Here is a 19,082-nt window from a genome sequence, read left to right on the forward strand (position 1 = left end):
CTGTTTCTCACCCACAATTATCATATCACTTCTGAAGATATGAATTTAACCACTTGAGTCTTATGGATTACTTTTATGTTTCCTTTATGTGATTTTTGGAGCTACAAAGGTCTGGTCACCATTCACTTGCAATGCAAGGACCTACAGAGCTGAGATATCCTTCTACAAATCTTTGTTTGTGTTCTGCAGAAGAAAGAAAGTCATACACATCTGGGATGGCATGAGTAAATGGGAGTAAATGATGAGAGAATTTTCACTTTTGGATAAACTATCCCTTTAACATGAACCAAGATTAATTAATTAATTAAGTAAGTAAGTAAAGTGCTGTACTGTTTAATATTAGTTTATTATTATTATTATTATTATTACTATTATTATTTATAATTTAAGCGTCCTTGAGCTCTGGAAAGGTGCTATATAAATTAAACGTATTATTATTATTATTTTAACTAACGTTCTAACTAACGTCAATTAATTGTAAAGTGTAACCATTTAAATGTATGGGTTTATATTCTTATTTTTTATAGCTTTTTGTCGGTTTCCAGTGTTGTTTTTATTTTTATTTTTTTATTTAGCTACAATTTAAAACACGTCCAGAGGTATCTCTCACATTTATACAATTTATTCACATTACATTTTTATTTTGTAGGTTACTTTAATGTGGCTTTTGTCACATCTTCATCAAGGATGCGTTGTTTTGCTGAGGCAGACTACGAAATTTCCGTAAGTGACAGCGCATTTCCGTAGTAACCTGTTGTGGCCATGCGCTCCTCCACCACTGTCTGAAGCAGCGTAAACTCCTCAGAGTTCATGATTTGGGTTTTGTGACAGCTCGACTGGCACGACCAGCGGACTTCAAGGGCTGGAACACCTGTTTTCGCGACCGAAAGCCCCAGCGACAGAGCCAAGATGTTGAACATGTGGAAAGTGAGGGAGCTGGTTGATAAAGCGTGAGTATTGTGAAGGTTTTTAAGAGTATTTCGGTGTCCTGGCTCATACCTGTTGAAAAAGAGACACGTACGCACACGCTGACGTCACATCGCACTCCCGAGGCAGGAGCTAGCACACTGGCTAACTACAGCTTTGTTGACCCCCGAAAAGTTACTTGTTTCGCCAGATTATACAGAAACAGTCGTCTTAATCGGCTATATTACTTTATCAGACGTTTTCCACGTGTATGCTGCGGCATAATTCTGTTTTCAAGACAAAGTCTGTCCTTAAAGTTCATTTCCTTACCACTCGTTGGCTAATCCTGACAGTTGCTAAACTTGTGTCGGCTGTCAAAACATATTTTTTATTTATTTATTTATTATTTTTTTTTACCTTTCTGCGTGAGAAAATCACTTTAAAAGAAGATAAATTTAACATTGACTAGGTATCGGTGTGGCAATAACTTTTACAGTCATACCCTTTATTCAAGCTAACCTGTCAGCCAGTTATGAAAAATGAGTCATTGTTCACATTTGTGAGCTGGTTCTGGCTGACTAATTGGCAATTTGTTTACACTTTCTGGTTGTTAACTTGTTACAAGGCTGTGCGTATAATGACGGTTGAGGAGTTGGCATTATGGAGCCTATTTAGTTTCATGGAAACAGCTGGTATCGATGCTGCTGTTAGAAACATATTAAACCCTCTTCCGGCTAATAGAAACATGTATCTCAAACCCTCTTCCGGCTGCTATGTACAATGTCAACTATTGTCTAATCTAATGAATATCTTTACAGGGTTGTCTGGTGGGAAATTACGGCAGTTCATAATAGAGTTTATCTTAAGCACTGCCAAAGTCAAGGACAAGTTAAATCCCATCTTGAAATGAACTGACGGTCATACTGTAGTTACAGACTTCACCTCTCTTTTTATTTCTCTTTAGAGATCGGCCTTATCTCTTTCACAGATTTGCTTGTTACTCACTACGTTTAATCACAACATAGTGTGTTGTTTTGTTTTGACATTTTCCTATAGCTGTTCACTTCACATTAAAGCCGAAAACTAATTAAAATATATATATTATTTGTTTTTGTTTTTTTGTTTTTTTATTTTCTCCCCTTTTGTTCTCCCCAATTTGGAATGCCCAATTCCCAATGTGCTCTAAAGTCCTCATGGTGGCATAGTGACTCGCCTCAATCTGGGTGGAGGACGAATCTCAGTTGCCTCCGCGTCTGAGACCGTCAATCTACGCATTTTATCACGTGGCTTGTTGAGCGCGTTACCGTGGAGACATAGCGCATGTGGAGGCTTCACGCTATTCTCCACGGCATCCACGCACAACTCGCCACGCGCCCCACCGAGAGCGAACCAAATTATAGCGTCCACAAGGAGGTTACCACATGTGACTCTACCCTCCCTAGCAACCGGGCCAATTTGGTTGCTTAGGAGACCTGGCTGGAGTCACTCAGCACGCCCTGGATTCGAAATCTAGGGGTGGTAGTCAGCATCAATACTCGCTGTGCTACCCAGGCCCCCATTAAAATATTGTTTTGATTAATTGGTAGCCTTTATTTTGCAGCTCTTAACCTGAATTTTCTATTGCTATGAGAATATATGGCTACCTTGTCCATTACCTACAATACTGTTAAGTTTTCAATTCATAAATATGACTTTGCACAAACATTTAGGTGGATATTGCTCAATCACAAGTCTCTGAAATTGTGTAGTCTGCCCACTTGTTTAGCTATGAAACTATGTGAAACTCAGTGGGTTAACAATGTTGTGTATATGCTCTATGATGTTTAGGGGTCGAGCCTGTTAATAAGCGGCTACATTTAATCCCTGGAGAATCAAATTGCTTTATAAACAAGATGAGGTGATGAATAAGAAAAAGATCAAGAACACAAGCTCGTATCGTGACCTGTAAAAAAAAAAAAAAACCAAAAAACCACTGTCATTTCCTGCTTTTACAAAGCAAGAAAGAAATGTAGCAAGCTTAAGAAATTTAGTCCGTCAGTTTTGTTTTGGGAGCAAAACTCAGTTTTGCATTTTGCTCCCATCTCCAGAAGTCTGACCTTTTAACAGCCGCCTTGCCAAGTGGGCCTCAGTGCAGCCATGGGGGGCTTAATAAGTGAGGGGAATTTCGCCTCATGCAAATAAATTAATGAACAGCCTGTCTCAAGATGATGAGAAACAGTCCTGAGATGTCACAGGCAGACTTCAGATAGTATTTATCGAAAGTGACAGATATCAGATAGCCTAACAGTATGTAGTATCTCACCAGTACCTCTTAGGAAGAAAAAAAAATTAAATAAAAGCAGCCTGCATCACCACCAAGCTGTTCATCCCGATAATGCAGCTAACTGGTCTGGTGTGTTGTTTATAAGCAAAACACAAATTCCTGTTCATTCCAGATCTTTTAGAAAAAGAAAATGTAGCCTGCAAGTACACGCGAACAGATACCTGACCTATTTTGTCCCCTTTAAACCTGGTCGATATACATGTCTGGATGTTTGTTTATGGGACAAGCTATCTGTTTCACCATAATGATTCTGTCATTGTCTAGCCTATATTATTGTCTTATCTTCAACTACAACTAATTTTATTAAAAGATGAAGACCCCCTTTTTTTTTTTTTTTTTTGGCAATAAATTTTTTTCTATTAAAACCACAAATATTTTAGAGCAGGAAAGACTCAGGACTGCCTAGTGCACTTAAGTTTGATCCAACCTCAATTCTCAGTGAGTTTGTCCTACACCCCACCCATCTACTGAGTTCTCATGTGTCTTTATTGTCACTCTGGTTATGTCCCTCTAGTGCTAAACTGGTTTCACTTAATAATGGCTTTTGATGGCCTACCTTGCAGATTACTTCTGTCCGGTATTTAAAGGGGGTGTCAGAGATTTCTGATGGTGTTGAGCAGTTATTTGAATAACTGTTCTGAAGTGTTTCTTTTTCTAATTTGTTAGTAAAGGAAAAAGAGTGATGTAACCTCAGGGGATTTTATGTTCAGTAGGAAATTAGTTCAGTGCCCCAACATCATTTGGTTGATATGGCTTGTAATGACCCTCATACTAGAACAGAATTGGGACACCACATAGTCTTAAGGCATTTTAGTTATATTTAAAAAAAAAAAAAAAAAGTTTTTTTTAAAGATTCACTAAGTAACTTTTGTCTTTGTGCCATCTTGGATTTACACTGACACCTAGCGACTTGGATGCAATTAAAATCAATAGTTTTCAGTTTCAGATGCTGTTGTAGAAATGTAGTATTCACAGTCAGCCATGATTACTTTAATCAATGAGTGAAAGTGTCAAATAACAGGATGATTAGTGAGATTAAGCGAGTAGTGTTCGGCTGGTCATGTGATTCTAACATGGCAGTCCCCATGTGCGGACCCTCTCCATGTAGAATAAAACAGCTTTTATAAGGTTACTGATATGACTGGAGTCTTCATTTTAATGTGAGTGGTCATGATTTCCTACATATATTGCAAAAGTAAAATTCATGTCTTTAGGAGTTTTTTAATGAGGAAAAAATTACTGAGTGCACCTTTAACCTTCCTATGCGTTCAGAATCTGCATATACCTTTTGAATTTGCGGGTCAATTTTGACCTGAATTAAAGCTTATAAATCATTCATAACCTGATAGTTTTCATCTAAACCTACACCAATCAGCCACAGCATTAAAACCACCTGCTTAATATAGTGTAGGTCCCCCTTGTGCCGCCAAAACAGCTCTGCCTCATCGAGGCATCGACTCCACAAGACCTCTGAAGGTGTCCTGTGGTATCTGGCACCAAGACGTTAGCAGCAGATCCTACAAGTCCTGTAAGTTGCGAGGTGGGGCCTCCATGGATCGGACTTGTTGGTCCAACTCATCCCATAGATGCTCAATCGGATTGAGATCTGGGGAATTTGGAGGCCAAGTCAACACCTTGAACTCTTTGTCATGTTCCAAAAACCATTCCTGTATCAATTTGTGCAGTGTGGCATGGCGCATAATCCTGCTGAGAGAGGCCACTGCCTTAAGGGAATACCTTTGCCATGAAGGGGTGTACATGGTCTGCAACAATCTTTCGGTAGGTAGTACGTGTCAAAGTAACATCCACATGAATGGCCGGACCCAAGGTGCCCAGAGCATCACACTGCCTCCGCCGGCCTGCCTTCCCATGGTGCATCCTGCTGCCATTTCTTCCCCAGGTAAATGACGCACACGCATCCAGCCATCCACATGATCTAAAAGAAAATGTGATTTATCAGACCAGGCCACCTTCTTCCACTGCTCCATGGTCCAGTTCTGACACTTACGTGCCCATTGTAGTCACTTTCGGCTGTGGACAGGGGTCAGCATGGGAATTTTGTACTACATTAGCTCATCTGTGGGATCGGACCAGACGGGTTAGCATTTGCTCCCCACACGCATCAATGAGCCTTGGGCGCCCATGACCCTGTCGCCAGTTCACCAGTTGTCCTTCCTTGGACCACTTTTGGTAGGTACTAACCACTGCATACTGGGAACACCCCACAAGACCTGCTGTTTTGGAGATGCGCTGACACAGTCGTCTAGCCATCACAATTTGGCCCTTGTCAAAGTTGCTCGGATCCTTTCGTTTGCCCATGTTTCCTGCTTCCAACACATAAAATTCAAGAACTGACTGTTCACTTACTGCCTAATAAATCCCACCCTTTGACAGGTGCCATTGAAACAAGATAATAGATGTTTTTCACTTCACCTGTCGGTGGTTTTAATGTTGTGGCTGATCAGTGTATATTGTAAGTCATTAATAAGTTCTTTTTTATAATTTTTTTTTATTATCCCCTTTTCTCCCAATTTGGAATGCCCAATTCCTGCTACTTAGTAGGTCCTCGTGGTGGCGCGGTTACTCACTTCAATCCGGGTGGCAGAGGACAAGTCTCAGATGCCTCCGCTTCTGAGACAGTCAGTTTGCGCATCTTATCATGTGGCTCGCTGTGCATGACACCGCAGAGACTCACAGCATGTGGAGGCACATGCTACTCTCCGCGATCCACCCACAACTTACCACGCGCCCCATTGAGAGCGAGAACAACTAATCGTGACCACGAGGAGGTTACCCCATGTGACTCTACCCTAGCAACCGGGCCAATCATTCAGAACGCCCTGGATTCGAACTCACGACTCCAGGGTTGGTAGTCAGCATCAATACTCCCTGAGCTACTCAGGCCCCCCATCAATAAGTTCTTAACTGTTCATACATGTAAAAAGATTGATATATTTGGCATGTTAACTAACAAATATAAAAGTTATTAATTAAAAGTTGTTCAAAGTTATTAAGTTATTAATTAATATAATATTAATATGATGTAAAACATTTTTTTAAATGGTTGTATCTCTTAATTTTATTTTTTAAATCTGGGGGGAAAATATTATTTGTATTTTGATAGTCTTAACAAAGTCACAAAGTTTGGTTCCTGTACTAAAACCTATGTGGTATTTAAAAATTATTGTCTACCTCTCTCGGGTCAAAAATGACCCAAACACTGGGTAATTACAAATATATTTCTATCAGTTGCACAGTCAAACAAACTTGGCTGTGGGGAGTAGCTAACCATACACATTCCATAAAAAAAACTTCAAATTTCTCTCTCATATTGCACAAATCTTCTGTATTTTTATGTAGAACCATTGCCTATAGGCCTAACTGAGAGATTATTATCATTTCCATCTTGTGCAACTTTTCTTAAAACTTCTGTAATACAGAATCAACTCTTACACAAACTATTCAAACTATTGACCTCCATTTATTGCATGAATTTTAGAACTGAATTATCTGTCATGTTTTTATTAACCTTTATGCTACTCAGTAATTCTTTTAATTTGTGGGTCATTTTTAATCTTCTTGCTATTAAAGGCTCTTGTTGATATTGAAAGATGTAGAATAATTAAATATATTTTTAAGGTTTTAATCTTTCTTTCAGAACCAATGTCGTGATGAACTATACAGAAACTGAGTCTAAAGTTCGAGAAGCCACAAACGACGACCCATGGGGACCCTCTGGACAGTTAATGGGAGAGATTGCCAGGTAAGTGAAGGGGGGTTTGATTTCACAGCATTCTTTCTGTGAACTTTTATCTCTCCTCTTTAACTGTCAATTGTTATGCATACTTGTGATACAGTGAGCCTGCTAAGATACCGTTTGGCAACCTTCTAATTCATTTCAGGTCCACATTCATGTACGAGCAGTTTCCAGAGCTAATGAACATGCTGTGGACCAGAATGCTGAAAGACAACAAGAAAAACTGGAGACGAGTTTACAAGGTATGTTTTTTTTAATTGAAGGTACTAAAGGGATATTTACACTGGTTTGACTCTAAATATAAGTTTTGAGTCCTAATATCAGCTGTATAGGATTCAGATAGTTTAGTTGTGCTGTAATGTGTCCTGAACTGCCCTCTCCACCTCAGTCTTTACTGCTGCTGGCTTACCTGATCAGAAATGGATCCGAAAGGGTGGTCACTAGCGCAAGAGAACACCTGTATGATCTGCGGTCTATTGAGAGCTATCATTGTGTAGGTGAGTCAGCAGAACAGAGGCAATAGCAAAATCATTCTTTTCTACTCTTGAGATCTCTCAGATGCTGATCAGTAATGAATGTATGATGTTTATGTTCCAGATGAAAACGGGAAAGACCAGGGCATCAATGTGCGCCAGAAAGTGAAGGAGCTGATAGAGTTAGTCCAGGATGATGACAAATTAAGAGAAGAGAGGAAGAAGGCCAAGAAAAACAGGGACAAATACATTGGAGTGTCTTCTGATACTATGGGGGGCTTCAGATACTGTATGTACTAAACTTACTCTTTTTCTCTTGCTCTCTATACACATACTGTCCACTTTATGTTTCCATGAGATGCATTAGTCAGATGATATTCCTTCATATTTTTAAAGGAATATGACAAAAATTAGTCAATATTCATAACTATTTTTCTAAGTCTTTATCCAGTCAGGCTTCTCGGTAAACAAACACTGGGTTATAATGTTATATGTGATATTAAGGAGATCCCCTGTTTCATTTCCGCTGATATTATCCCTGGAGGGTTTGCATTGCCGATTAGTGAACTGTAGTTTTGTTTCGATACTTTGCATGGCTGTTTATTCCTTGCCACATGACAGCATAAATTATGTATATGATGTTCTTGATTTGGAAAAAAAAGAACTTAAAAATTGCTTTTTTCAAATTTTATTGGTATGTTGTGTCTAAGTGTTAGCAGTTTAAGCAAGAAAGCTTGAAACTTGATTTGCATCATTATATAATTTTTTTGAGCTGGCTACATAGAGCTTTATTTAATGATGTATCCCCAGTTCTTAGTTGATACTTTGAAGAATGGGCCAGCTTAAACCTTAGAGGTTTGGAAACCATTCTGTAGGTTCAGAAACATCACAGACTCATCTCAATTCTCTGTTCATTGACAACTTTTATAATTAACATAACATATGTTTTTCAGCAATTCACGAGTACAGTATTTTTTTGCTTCATTTATTTAGTCATAAATATCAACATGAAATTGTAATTCACCTTATTTACTTTCTTAAAACTTCCAGGTTCCTTATTGTGAATGATTAATGCATGTTATTCATAGTTTTTCTTCAAAATGTTTTTTCTTCAGTTGTCAAATAGAGACAACAAAATAAAAATCAAAAATATGGAAAAATTCCCCCTTTTTTATTTTTTTTTATTTATTTTTTTCATTATGGAAGTATAATGGGTTGTGAACAGCATTTCATGTTGACTGTATTTTAGGAGTTAAAAGAAGCAATGCTTGAGCTTGGAATATCTCCATAGTAAACTTCCTTTCCTGTTTATATGCTCTCCAGCGGAGGATAGGTTTGATTTCAAAGACTCGCACTCTAAATGGGATGACGACTGGGACAAAAGCAAGGGGGCTTTCCCATTCAGTGAGAAACTTGGTGAAATCAGCGACAAGATTGGGAGTACCATTGATGACACCATCAATATGTTCCGCAAAAAAGACAGGGACGATTCACCTGACAGATTCAGGTCAGGACCCCCATGCCGTTTCACCTTACTATTTGAGATCATCTCCTACAAATCTCAAAACACTCTGAAACACAAAGTGCATAAATAGTATAACTAATTATAAGAACAAAAATCATTGGCGACTGTTTATTTGCATGCTCATGAACTGATTGTTTTGTCACATTATTTTGTCCTAGTTTACTTATTCCCAAAGTAAGGAAAACATTTTTAGTCATCTGATGTGTAAACCAGGGCTTGCACAAGCTTATGTTTCTCTTCTCTGTATAGTGACGCAGAGGAGGACCGAAATCAGGCAGCACGAAACGGGAAGTCTGTGAAATCCGAATTTAAAGATGATGAAGAGATGGTGAGAACAAAAAGTGTACAGATTGTCCAAGCCACAGAGACCACTGCGACTCGAAAGAGAGGAGGCACCCCCTCCAAAACGATAGATCTGGGAGCAGCTGCAAATTATGTTGGCGATAAACCCTCCACCAACACAAACACCAACCAGGTATCAAAGCTAAGAACGCTAGAAACAATGCCCACTCCTTGACGTCTTTTTTCCTGTATAGTTAAACCTATGTGGTATTTGTACTGAGAGATTAGGCCTATTATTCAAAGTCAAGGAGAGGCAGTGCTGATTTAAATGTGAACTCTTTACTGCCTTCATGTGGCAGGTGTTTGCAGTGGTTTCAGTTTGTCCTCTTTGTTGCTGTAGACCACATCAGCAGTGAGCCAACCCAGTGCTGGTCTGGTGGACTTGTTCTCAGCAGATCCTGCACCCGCTCAGCCAGCCTCCAAAGGTGACAATAGTGAAACAATTCTGTTGGATTACTCCACAAAGTTGACAATCTTGGTGGAAGGAAAATTAAAATTGAGCTAAGTTGACATGCGTGACACTGTACTCCATCTACAACTATTTTTTGTAATTGTTATTCATGCCTATTAATTTATGGAGACTACGTGCATTATTTGTGCTTTTTTTAAATTAATTTGTCTCAATGTAGGACCATTTAAAATTAACTAGTGAAGGCAATATGGTGATTATAAACAATGGAAAAACATTCAAGAAATAGTGACCTGACCAGTTAATATATGCACTTTACATATACATTTTAACCTAAATTCTTGAAGTTGATTTAAAACACACACACACAAACACATGTTATATACAATCAGAGGAGGGTCTCATCAGTCAAAATCTGATTTAAATCTCATTTATTTGCTTGGTGGTTCAGCACTACTTCAACAGCTGTCACAACCTCATTGAGAACAGCTCAGTTTGGAACCTGTTTAGAGAGAAGTGATACTGAAGGCTAAACCCTAAATAATTGATGTAGGGAGAGAAGAGGAAGGGTTGAGAAGATTAGTGAAAGCAGCAGAAAGCTTTAGGATTCTCCTGCAATTAGTTTGGCGTTGTGGTTTTTAGGGCCCTGTGGCCACAGTGAAGTTTAGTATATGTGCTCTCCTGTGCTTCTGTCGGCTATTGTAGCCATTTAGTTACTGGGGCCAGATGTTAAATTGGTCCCTGGTGGGTGTGTAGTGCTGAGCAGATGCATAGCTCCTTCTCCTTACGGTCCAGCTCTCTCTTCCTCTACCAGCCAAACAGCTGCATATGTCCTCCACATAACTCCAGCCACAGGCTGCTTGAATTTAACATGACCAGTGTGTGTCCCTTACAGACACAAACAGATGTTTCTTATTTCTGACTCTTTTCCAAAACCTTCCAAAGCCTTGCCATCTACTGCTTACATAGGAAGCTGCATTCTAAGACATCCTGACTGAAATGGAACCTCTTCAGTGGCAGCAGCTCATTTCAGTAGAATCGATTCCAGTAGAGTTTGACATAAGCTAATGACATGATACTCCAAAAAGCTTAAAAATGCATAGCACACACCAATGTTGGGTGAAATAAACCATTTTTAATTAAACTGTTTTTACCAATACTTTTCAATAATGAATGAAATCTAGTCTGTTTATAAAAATCAGTTGTTTCACTTGGTCTTTTATTTTTGTCCTCTGAGCTCAATGTAATGCTGCCTACTGTAAGTCCACTTCTACACTAATACATTTTGTTGAAAATCTCCCTTTTCAGTTTTATAACGTCATCGTTTTCCAGTACACGGTATTAGGGAACATTTTCAAAAGTGTCTTTGTTTTGTTCCTCCAAAAAAAAAAAATAAATAAAAAAAAAAAATGTTCCAGTATGGATGAGAGGCTTATTTGCAGCAAAATCGATGCCTTTTCAAATGAAAACATACTACTTTTAGGGATGCACCGATCCAATATCCAATCCGACCTGGATAGGTATCAGCTCTGATATTGATGTTTTTAACCAGATCGGGTACTGGTCTGTCGAGCCCGATCCAAATTCGTTACTCTGTGTAAGTCATGGTCGTTACTGTCAAGCACCATTCAAGTAGTCCTATGACTTGTGCATTTTATTTAAACTCTGTTGAAGACATACAATATCTTTGTAAATCTCAAAAGGCTGTGTTTAATAAATAAATACATTGTCTGCATGCGCAGTGTGCTTGTATATGTAAGTGGTGCTCTGTTGTGTAACACACACTTTGCACTCGCTGGCTGATGAAGCACTGCTGTTTTCAGCTGTCATAGACTTAATATGTGAGCACAACACACAAACTACATGCCAGATGTAGATGCCCGATAGTTCGGTTTGCTTATAAGATGTATTGAACTCGGAACCGGAGGAGCAATTCACCAGATTTTGAATGAAAACCACATAAACTACTTTGAATTAGCCCAAACACAGACACTCTAAAGGCCAAAGTACACTTCAGTTGTCTGTGTTGCTGATTGGAACATGCATAGTATGTGTGACACGAATTTTGTCATCAGCACAGTCTGCTCGCGGCCCAGATTTTCTCTACACTCCAAGTATGTATTGCTGCAGCCCGGAGATCTCCAAACGAGGGCAGAAACTACAAAAGAGGGTGGGAAAACGCCAGATGGGGGAAGGGTTACTCCTCAATGGGGTTGGGCCCACTCTAAAAGGAGGCTACACCCCACCCACGGTTAGGGTAAGGGTTGGGTTAGGGGCTCTATATGTCTTTGTTGGCGGTTTGGAGCTTGGCCTGCAGATATATCCTTTTCCGACACACGGACAGTCCCTGTCTGTTCGCATTGTCTATGTACATGCCTGTCGTTGACTGTACTAAAAGAGTATCACAAAGCAGTAGTAGTGCGCATGCGTTGAACGTGTATGTATTCACTCACAGTCATAAGACTGATATCCTATTACAACTGAAGTACACAAAAAAAGAGGTATGAAGTCCAGAAACAGGTTGAAAAAATAAAGACTCACTGAAATTTCTGTTAATTTTGTTATATAGTTTTTCTTACTAGGCTACACTTCACGTCAAATGTTTAAAATGCTGCCTACGTAAGCAGCACACTGGATTTTGGAATTGAGTGCCAGTGTTCTGAATTTTTGTCTTTTTCTGAGGACATATTTGAACAATATGCTTGGCCAATCTAGGTTGTCAAATTTGTGAATCTCTCTCTCGCTCGCTCTCTCTCTCTCTCTCTCTCTCTCTCTCTCTCTCTGTTTTCCCTGTTTTTAGGCTTAAGCTCTGATCTGATTGGAGGTTTTGCTGATTTCTCTTCTCCTGCAGCTGCAGCCACTCTTCCATCAACAACCGGTATGTTTATGTAACCTCTCAAAATACCACCAGGTCAAAATTCAAACCTGAAACACTTCACTTTTACCTCTTCTCATATGTAGTAACTTCTATTATTTGAAACATTGCAGAACCAATAGAAAAATCTAGATTTTTACAGTTGCCAAAAATAAGTGATAAAAAAAAGAAACTTGGTAATTTAAATTTAAATTAAATTGAAGCATAAGGAAGTGGTGATCTGTGTTTTTATATAGATATTAGAATTGGAATATTAATTTGGGAAATATAACAGAAGGCTGTTTGTATTTTCTGCTAGACCAGAGGACATCCTCAGCTGCCTGTTTATGAAAAACTCCATGCAGAAAACTCTTAAATAGTCAGAGGGAGGGAGGCCATATGGCAGGGTGCTGTGCTTAAAAGCTAATGAGCACAGACACATTTCAGCTCTTGATGGGTGTGACATGCCACTTCACTTTTCTGGGACTGAGTTGGAGTGACAGAGTTTGAGATTCTTTTGATATTTATGCAGCATGTCTTCAGAGTCGTGATGGTTTCATAACCATTTCTCTTATGATTCTGTGACTTTTTATAGCTCATTTGAATCAAATGCACATCAATTACTTGGTCTGGTCGATGAAAGAGCCTGAAATGAAGCCAGTTTGTGCCTTTTGTGCAGTTAAAGCACAAAGTATCCTTTTGATCAAAAGGCCTCATGACTATTATAGTTTCTTTCTGTGTTACCTGTACTCTCCATCACTTTTGTTTACAGGACAACAGTTTGGGCTGCTCTTTGCACTTTAATTGAAGCCTTTTGTCTTTCCTCAGCCCCAGCATCTAGTGGCAATGGAGACTTTGACGATTGGAATGCTTTTTCTACTGCCCAGCCAGCCGTGCCTGCAGCCCAGCCTGTCAAACCTGCAGGGATAGACCTTTTTTCAGGTCTACAGGCCAACTCTGCTCCTGCCTCTGCTTCCGCAGTACCATCCACTGACCTCTTTGACCTCATGGGCTCCTCCCAGACCACTAGCATCAGCTCCTCCCAAAGCATGAACTTCTCCATGACAACCACACAGAACACTGGCCTACCAACATCCAAATCACAGGTGTCTACTGTCTTTATTAGTTTTCCCTCAGTCTGTGTATGAGCATGGCTGCATGTTCTTTATACATCTACTTATAGATTTATAAAGAATGAGTGCTTATTACTACATATTCTTCTACTTTAAGACCCCATGAAAGGCTTTGATGAAAGCAATTTCTTTCCTATTTCCATATTTCTTATTGAAACCATTGAGGAAGTTGGGGCGGGGCATATGGAAGAGTTGTCCTATTTTATAGCCAATAACCCATTACAGTCCGGCAAAAGCATGATCAATGAGTCAAACTTTAGTGTGACCGTTTTGCAGAGCCATTTAACTATAAATCGTTTTAGCATAACTTAAAAATTAGTGCTGTTGCAATTCCTTATATATCATTATTATATATACTTTAAATTTAGCATATTCCTGTGCCTCAATATTGTATTTAAAAGACAATAAAGAATAGAAATGAAGCAGCAATGTATGGCCTGTGTTTTAAATAGATTATGTGGTTTTCATTCAGATTGTCCATCTGTGGAGTACTTAATACAGCTCATCTAAGTGGAACTGTACACTAAACACCATTTATGCAAGAAAAGACAATTCTGGCCGAGGTTCAGAGCCAGCGGTTTAGAGTGCAGGCAACATGAAAGTGAAACGAGAAAGGGTGAACGCGCAGCATCGGCACAATTTTCCACCCACCCCCTCCGCATTACACATCAAGCCGTGTCCCCTAGGGACGCCCATCACAGAATGGCAGAATGAGGAGGAACAAGTTTAAGTTTGAAAACCATTAAATTGAAACCAAAGCCTTGCACAAAGATAATATTTGCATGCTAAAATCCTGACCTACTTTAAAATGGCAAGTTTTGTTTGGCTTAAGATAAAAGCATGGTATAAGTAGAGGGGCTTGAGATGCATTTGAACATGCTGAAATAATTTTAGTAGAAGACAATGCCTTTCATCCAATATTTCTGTCTTTTATAAATCAAGAGTCTTGATAACCCTAAATCTTGATGACCACAGTGGAATGTTCTGGAGAAATAATAATGCCTTTCATCTTCTTTGACTTGTGTCATTCTGCCATTGGCAAGCATTTATTGCCATTGTAGAATTTTATCATGCTTGAACTGTAGCAAAACAGTATCATTGTAACAAAGTTGTTAATACACAGATGTACAATCTCATATGTTTGGTTGTAGATGTACAAACTGAATTGTTTTTCCTTTGGTTTTTGCAGCCACTGCAGACTATGGGGGTCCCACTGGTGCCCCAGCAACCAATGGCACAGAAACCTAATCCCAAAGCCTCTGTGCCTTCCACTTGGTCTAATACTAACATAGACATAAGCCTGGACTATCTTGGCCCAGGCATGCAGCCACCCAAACCCTCTCAGCCCACACTCAACATGATGCAGCAACATGGTAAGCATGGATGCAGATTTGAAGTTCATTAAATCTGGATGTTAAGGAAGAAATCAAAGAAATTTCTTCAAAATCAAGACCATAAGTATCAGAATTTAAAACCTCTCATTTCTTTTTTTAATTGTAATATTTTACTAGGGCAATTAACATGTTAATGCATGTGAATAAATATGTTAAATATAATACAGTAAGGCTGTCGAATTAACACATTAATTCAGTGAGATTAAATAAAGAAATAACCTATTAAAAAAAACATTAACACAATTAATCATGCTCCCTGATTGTATTTCTGCCATTAGAGCAATTCAAGAAAGTACCACCTCCATGTTTTTGCGAGTTGCAGTCAGAACAACTCCTACAGTAACGCATAGTACAGGCAACAAATCGACAGCTGTTCAAAGACTGCTGGACGGAGCAGAGCGCAGGGCTCTTTAGATTTATTTTTAATTTATTTTTTTTACTACATTTAACTAGCAAATTTAATATGAGAATAAACCAAACAATATATTGACTTCTAAAAACACATTTTCTATTATAATCAGTAGTTTTGGGTATTGAGAACTCATCTGCCACAATAACGTAAGGTCTATTTATTTTTATTTTTTATTATTATTATATATACATATCACTTTTTTTATTATATATAGAATTATCTTTATTTGGGGGCCTAATTCAGCAAATAATGATATTTAATTCTGTTTAATTTTCTTAATCAGCATATCATGTAATCAGTTAGATTGCCATTTTTTATTTTATTTAACACTTTCAATTTGACTTTATAAATGTATAACATTATAAATTATCTTCTGTCTGTTTTCTAAAGACTGCTTAGAGCTGATTACATTAATTTCAAAAGACAAATTAAGACTGAACTTCTTTTTGTTCCAGCAAGCCCAGCTATACAAAATAACTTCATTCAGCTAGATTCGTCAACAATCACACCATCCAGGACAAGCAGAAATCTTGGGGTTGTGCTTGATGACCAGTTAAACTTCACAGACCACATTGCAAGGACAGCCCGATCATGCAGATTTGCACTGTACAACATAAGTTAGATCAGACCTTTCCTATCTGATCATGCTACACAACTACTTGTCCAAGCTCTTGTCATATCTAGACATGACCATTGCAATGCTCTTCTGGCAGGACTATCCTGCTTGTACAATCAAACCTCTGCAATTAATCCAGACAGGGTGGCGCATTTGGTTTTCAATGTGCATGAGAGCGTCCCCCTATCTACACTCACTAACAAGTCTATTTGCCCTCCAGAAACTTGCGAACGGTGCCTCATGGTGCCATCTCACAGAGGCACAAAATCACCTTCTCTGACTTTCACTTCCACCGTTCCTCGATGGTGGAACGACCTTCCGAACTCCACCCAAGCAGCTGATTCTCTAACTATTTTCAAAAAACATCTTAAGACGCATATCTTTCGTGAGCACTTGATTCAATCCTACTTACGCAATTTCTTCCTTCTTCATAATAAAAAACAAGTGTTTCTCTCTTTATTTTGCAATAGGAGTTCAGACCCCAGTCAATATGATAACTCAAGGCTTCACTGGAATGAACCTGGGCATGCAAGCCACCCCGACAATGGTCAGACCACCCGCCAATGCCATGATGGGAGGAATGAACATGGGAATGCAGCCTGCCATGGCAGGTAATGCTATGGGCATGCCACCCATAGGAGGAATGCCACTCAACCAGGGTATGATGGGAATGAATATGAACATGTCTACAGTTGCCATGGGAATGCCAGGAAACATGGGCATGGGTACGGGAATGCCAGTCATGGGGATGAGCCCTGCAGTGGGGCAACCTAAGCAAGATGCCTTTGCAGATTTTGCCAACTTTGGGAAATGAATTGCAGAGAGAGTTAAGTGAACAGTCCTTCTGGAGGTATGACCATGAAGAAGCTATGAAGGAGATACAAGACAAAGACTACTTGAAAGATGCCTAATAAAGACACACAGGAAATACTTATATCAAATGATGTACAACTGGATGATTATATTATTTTCTATGTTCTTCTGATCAGCTGTACCATGGAGCCCTATTGAGGGTGGCTGGTTTGTTCTGAAAATCATGTCAGTCATTGCATCTGCACAGCTCACATTTCTATGGCATTGGGATTTTGCTTTAAGTGTAACAACAATTCTATCTGTAGAAGTGCATTAAGGAATGTGATGACAATGAATTGCTACAGTTGACTGTATAGACTTTACCCACTCACACAACTTAATGTTCTTAAATGAACCCAACAAGTGTTTGGGTTCCTAATGCTGTTGACAGATCATAATTATGAATTCATAGAATGAGCTTGCCTCTATGCCTTAAAATAACCTGTAAATATTTTTGCACGTAGGCAATAAGTTATTGAGTTACAAGATTATTAACAAATTATGAACATGAGGATTTTTCAGTGGAGTACACCCTGTGATCACTTGTCGTTTTGTATTTGATTATGGTTTTTATGCAAATAATCATTCTCTCAAGTGAAATGAATTACTTGAACATCAAGATGATAGAATGACAATTCCAAATTAAAACCATTGTGGCCTTTCTTGGATATCTGATTTGCAAGTCTGTCTAAGACAGGGGATGTGATTTTGCAATGCCTTTAGAACACATGGTTCCTGCCAGTCTGTTGCCTTTTTTCCCTGAATTTTTCTTCCAAGAGAAAATAAAAAGTACAGTATTTATTAAAGGTACTGTTAAAGAAAATATGTATCCAGTGACGTACATATATGCACACTTTTTTTATGTTTTTGCATGGTTACTTTATATTGAAGAGTTTGGACGACTACTTTTTGAACCTAATATGGGTTCGTATTTTTATGCAGGTCTGCTCATGCTGAGTGTATAGGGTGAGGCTATGTGCTGAAACCAGTGAATTTGAAATGCCCAGGTAACACTGTGTCATTCAGAGTTTGATTCCGTATCCAGAGGACCATCACTGTATTGTCAAGATCATCTCTTTCTATCCACAGTGTGCACTGACGCTTACTAAACCTCCCCCTCGCATTCTGAGGCTTTTTACATGCAGAATGACCAAATTCTTCCTGTCTTTTTTCTTTTCTGAAGGGTTTATTTAGATTTTTGTAGTCAAGTCTGTTAGGATCTCAACTATTGAGTGGTTAAGGTTGAGGGAGTGTTACTGGAAACACTATATGTTTATGCAAATATACAGCAAGCAACAAAAAATTCTTCCATTGAGAATGTTTAATATGTTTTCAATTTCATACAATGACTTGATTGTACTTATGATCTTTTATGAATGACAATAAAGAGTTGATTTCCATTGTCACTGTGATGCTTGCTTTTATCTATTCTAATCAATCTCATATTGTCAGTTTTCATAGACCTCCTTGGACCTGACTCTAAACATTTGCATGCATTAATAGGATGAAAGCAGTACAGCCACATGTCCTATTTGCACTGGATCCTTCACTCAACTTTTTTTATTGGTGTAAAATGAATAAGTCTCTTTTGGCTAATAAGGAACTTGTGCTTAATGAAGAAAAAGGGCACTGGCAACTGTTCCAGTGTCTGTGTTGTCCATTTATTTATTTTTTTAAGAACCTAATCATTCTAGATATTCTGTAACATACTATGTGTGTGCTCTTAGCCTGCTGTGGCTATTGAGAGGAGACACTATCTTAGGAAATCTTCCATCTGGACACATGCATTCTCATAGCTATTGCAAGCTGGTCATTTTATGAATATGCAACAAAACGCAGGACTTTTGCACGTAATTAGTGGTTTAAGCATGCATGGTTACAAAGAAAAGACAAGTAATTGAGAATGTCCTCCTAAGAAGACACCATGTTGGTTGTTTAGAACCAACTTAGAAAGACATTTTAAATTTCTAGTATTGTAGAAAGGAGTCTTTACTAGTGTTGAAAAGCAAACTAATTCAGAGATTCAAAATAAACTCTGCAAAAAAAGAAATGTCCCTTTTTCAAGACACTGTATTTTAAAGATAAT

At 38.6% G+C, this 19,082-nt stretch overlaps 1 protein-coding gene across 3 annotated transcripts; it reads left to right on the plus strand.

Moving 5' to 3' along the window:
- Positions 1-754: 754 nt before the first annotated feature.
- LOC127412908 (clathrin interactor 1-like) lies at positions 755-18,399 on the plus strand. 3 transcript variants are annotated; one of them, XM_051649624.1, is made up of 12 exons: positions 755-950; positions 6,888-6,992; positions 7,132-7,228; positions 7,375-7,483; positions 7,584-7,748; positions 8,783-8,966; positions 9,234-9,459; positions 9,667-9,751; positions 12,536-12,613; positions 13,418-13,695; positions 14,912-15,095; positions 15,984-16,387. In XM_051649624.1, exons 1-12 carry the CDS (start codon positions 910-912, stop codon positions 16,148-16,150), a joined length of 1,719 nt encoding a protein of 572 aa, XP_051505584.1. In that variant the 5' UTR covers positions 755-909; the 3' UTR covers positions 16,151-16,387. The 3 variants fall into 3 exon arrangements, with proteins under 3 accessions (XP_051505584.1, XP_051505585.1, XP_051505583.1); XM_051649625.1 differs by having other exon boundaries at positions 756-950; positions 15,395-16,120; XM_051649623.1 differs by lacking the exon at positions 15,984-16,387 and adding an exon at positions 16,615-18,399 and having other exon boundaries at positions 757-950.
- Positions 18,400-19,082: the final 683 nt, after the last annotated feature.

The sequence above is a fragment of the Myxocyprinus asiaticus genome, chromosome 22 (genome assembly GCF_019703515.2).
Source record: "Myxocyprinus asiaticus isolate MX2 ecotype Aquarium Trade chromosome 22, UBuf_Myxa_2, whole genome shotgun sequence".
NCBI classification, from domain to species: Eukaryota; Metazoa; Chordata; class Actinopteri; order Cypriniformes; family Catostomidae; genus Myxocyprinus; species Myxocyprinus asiaticus.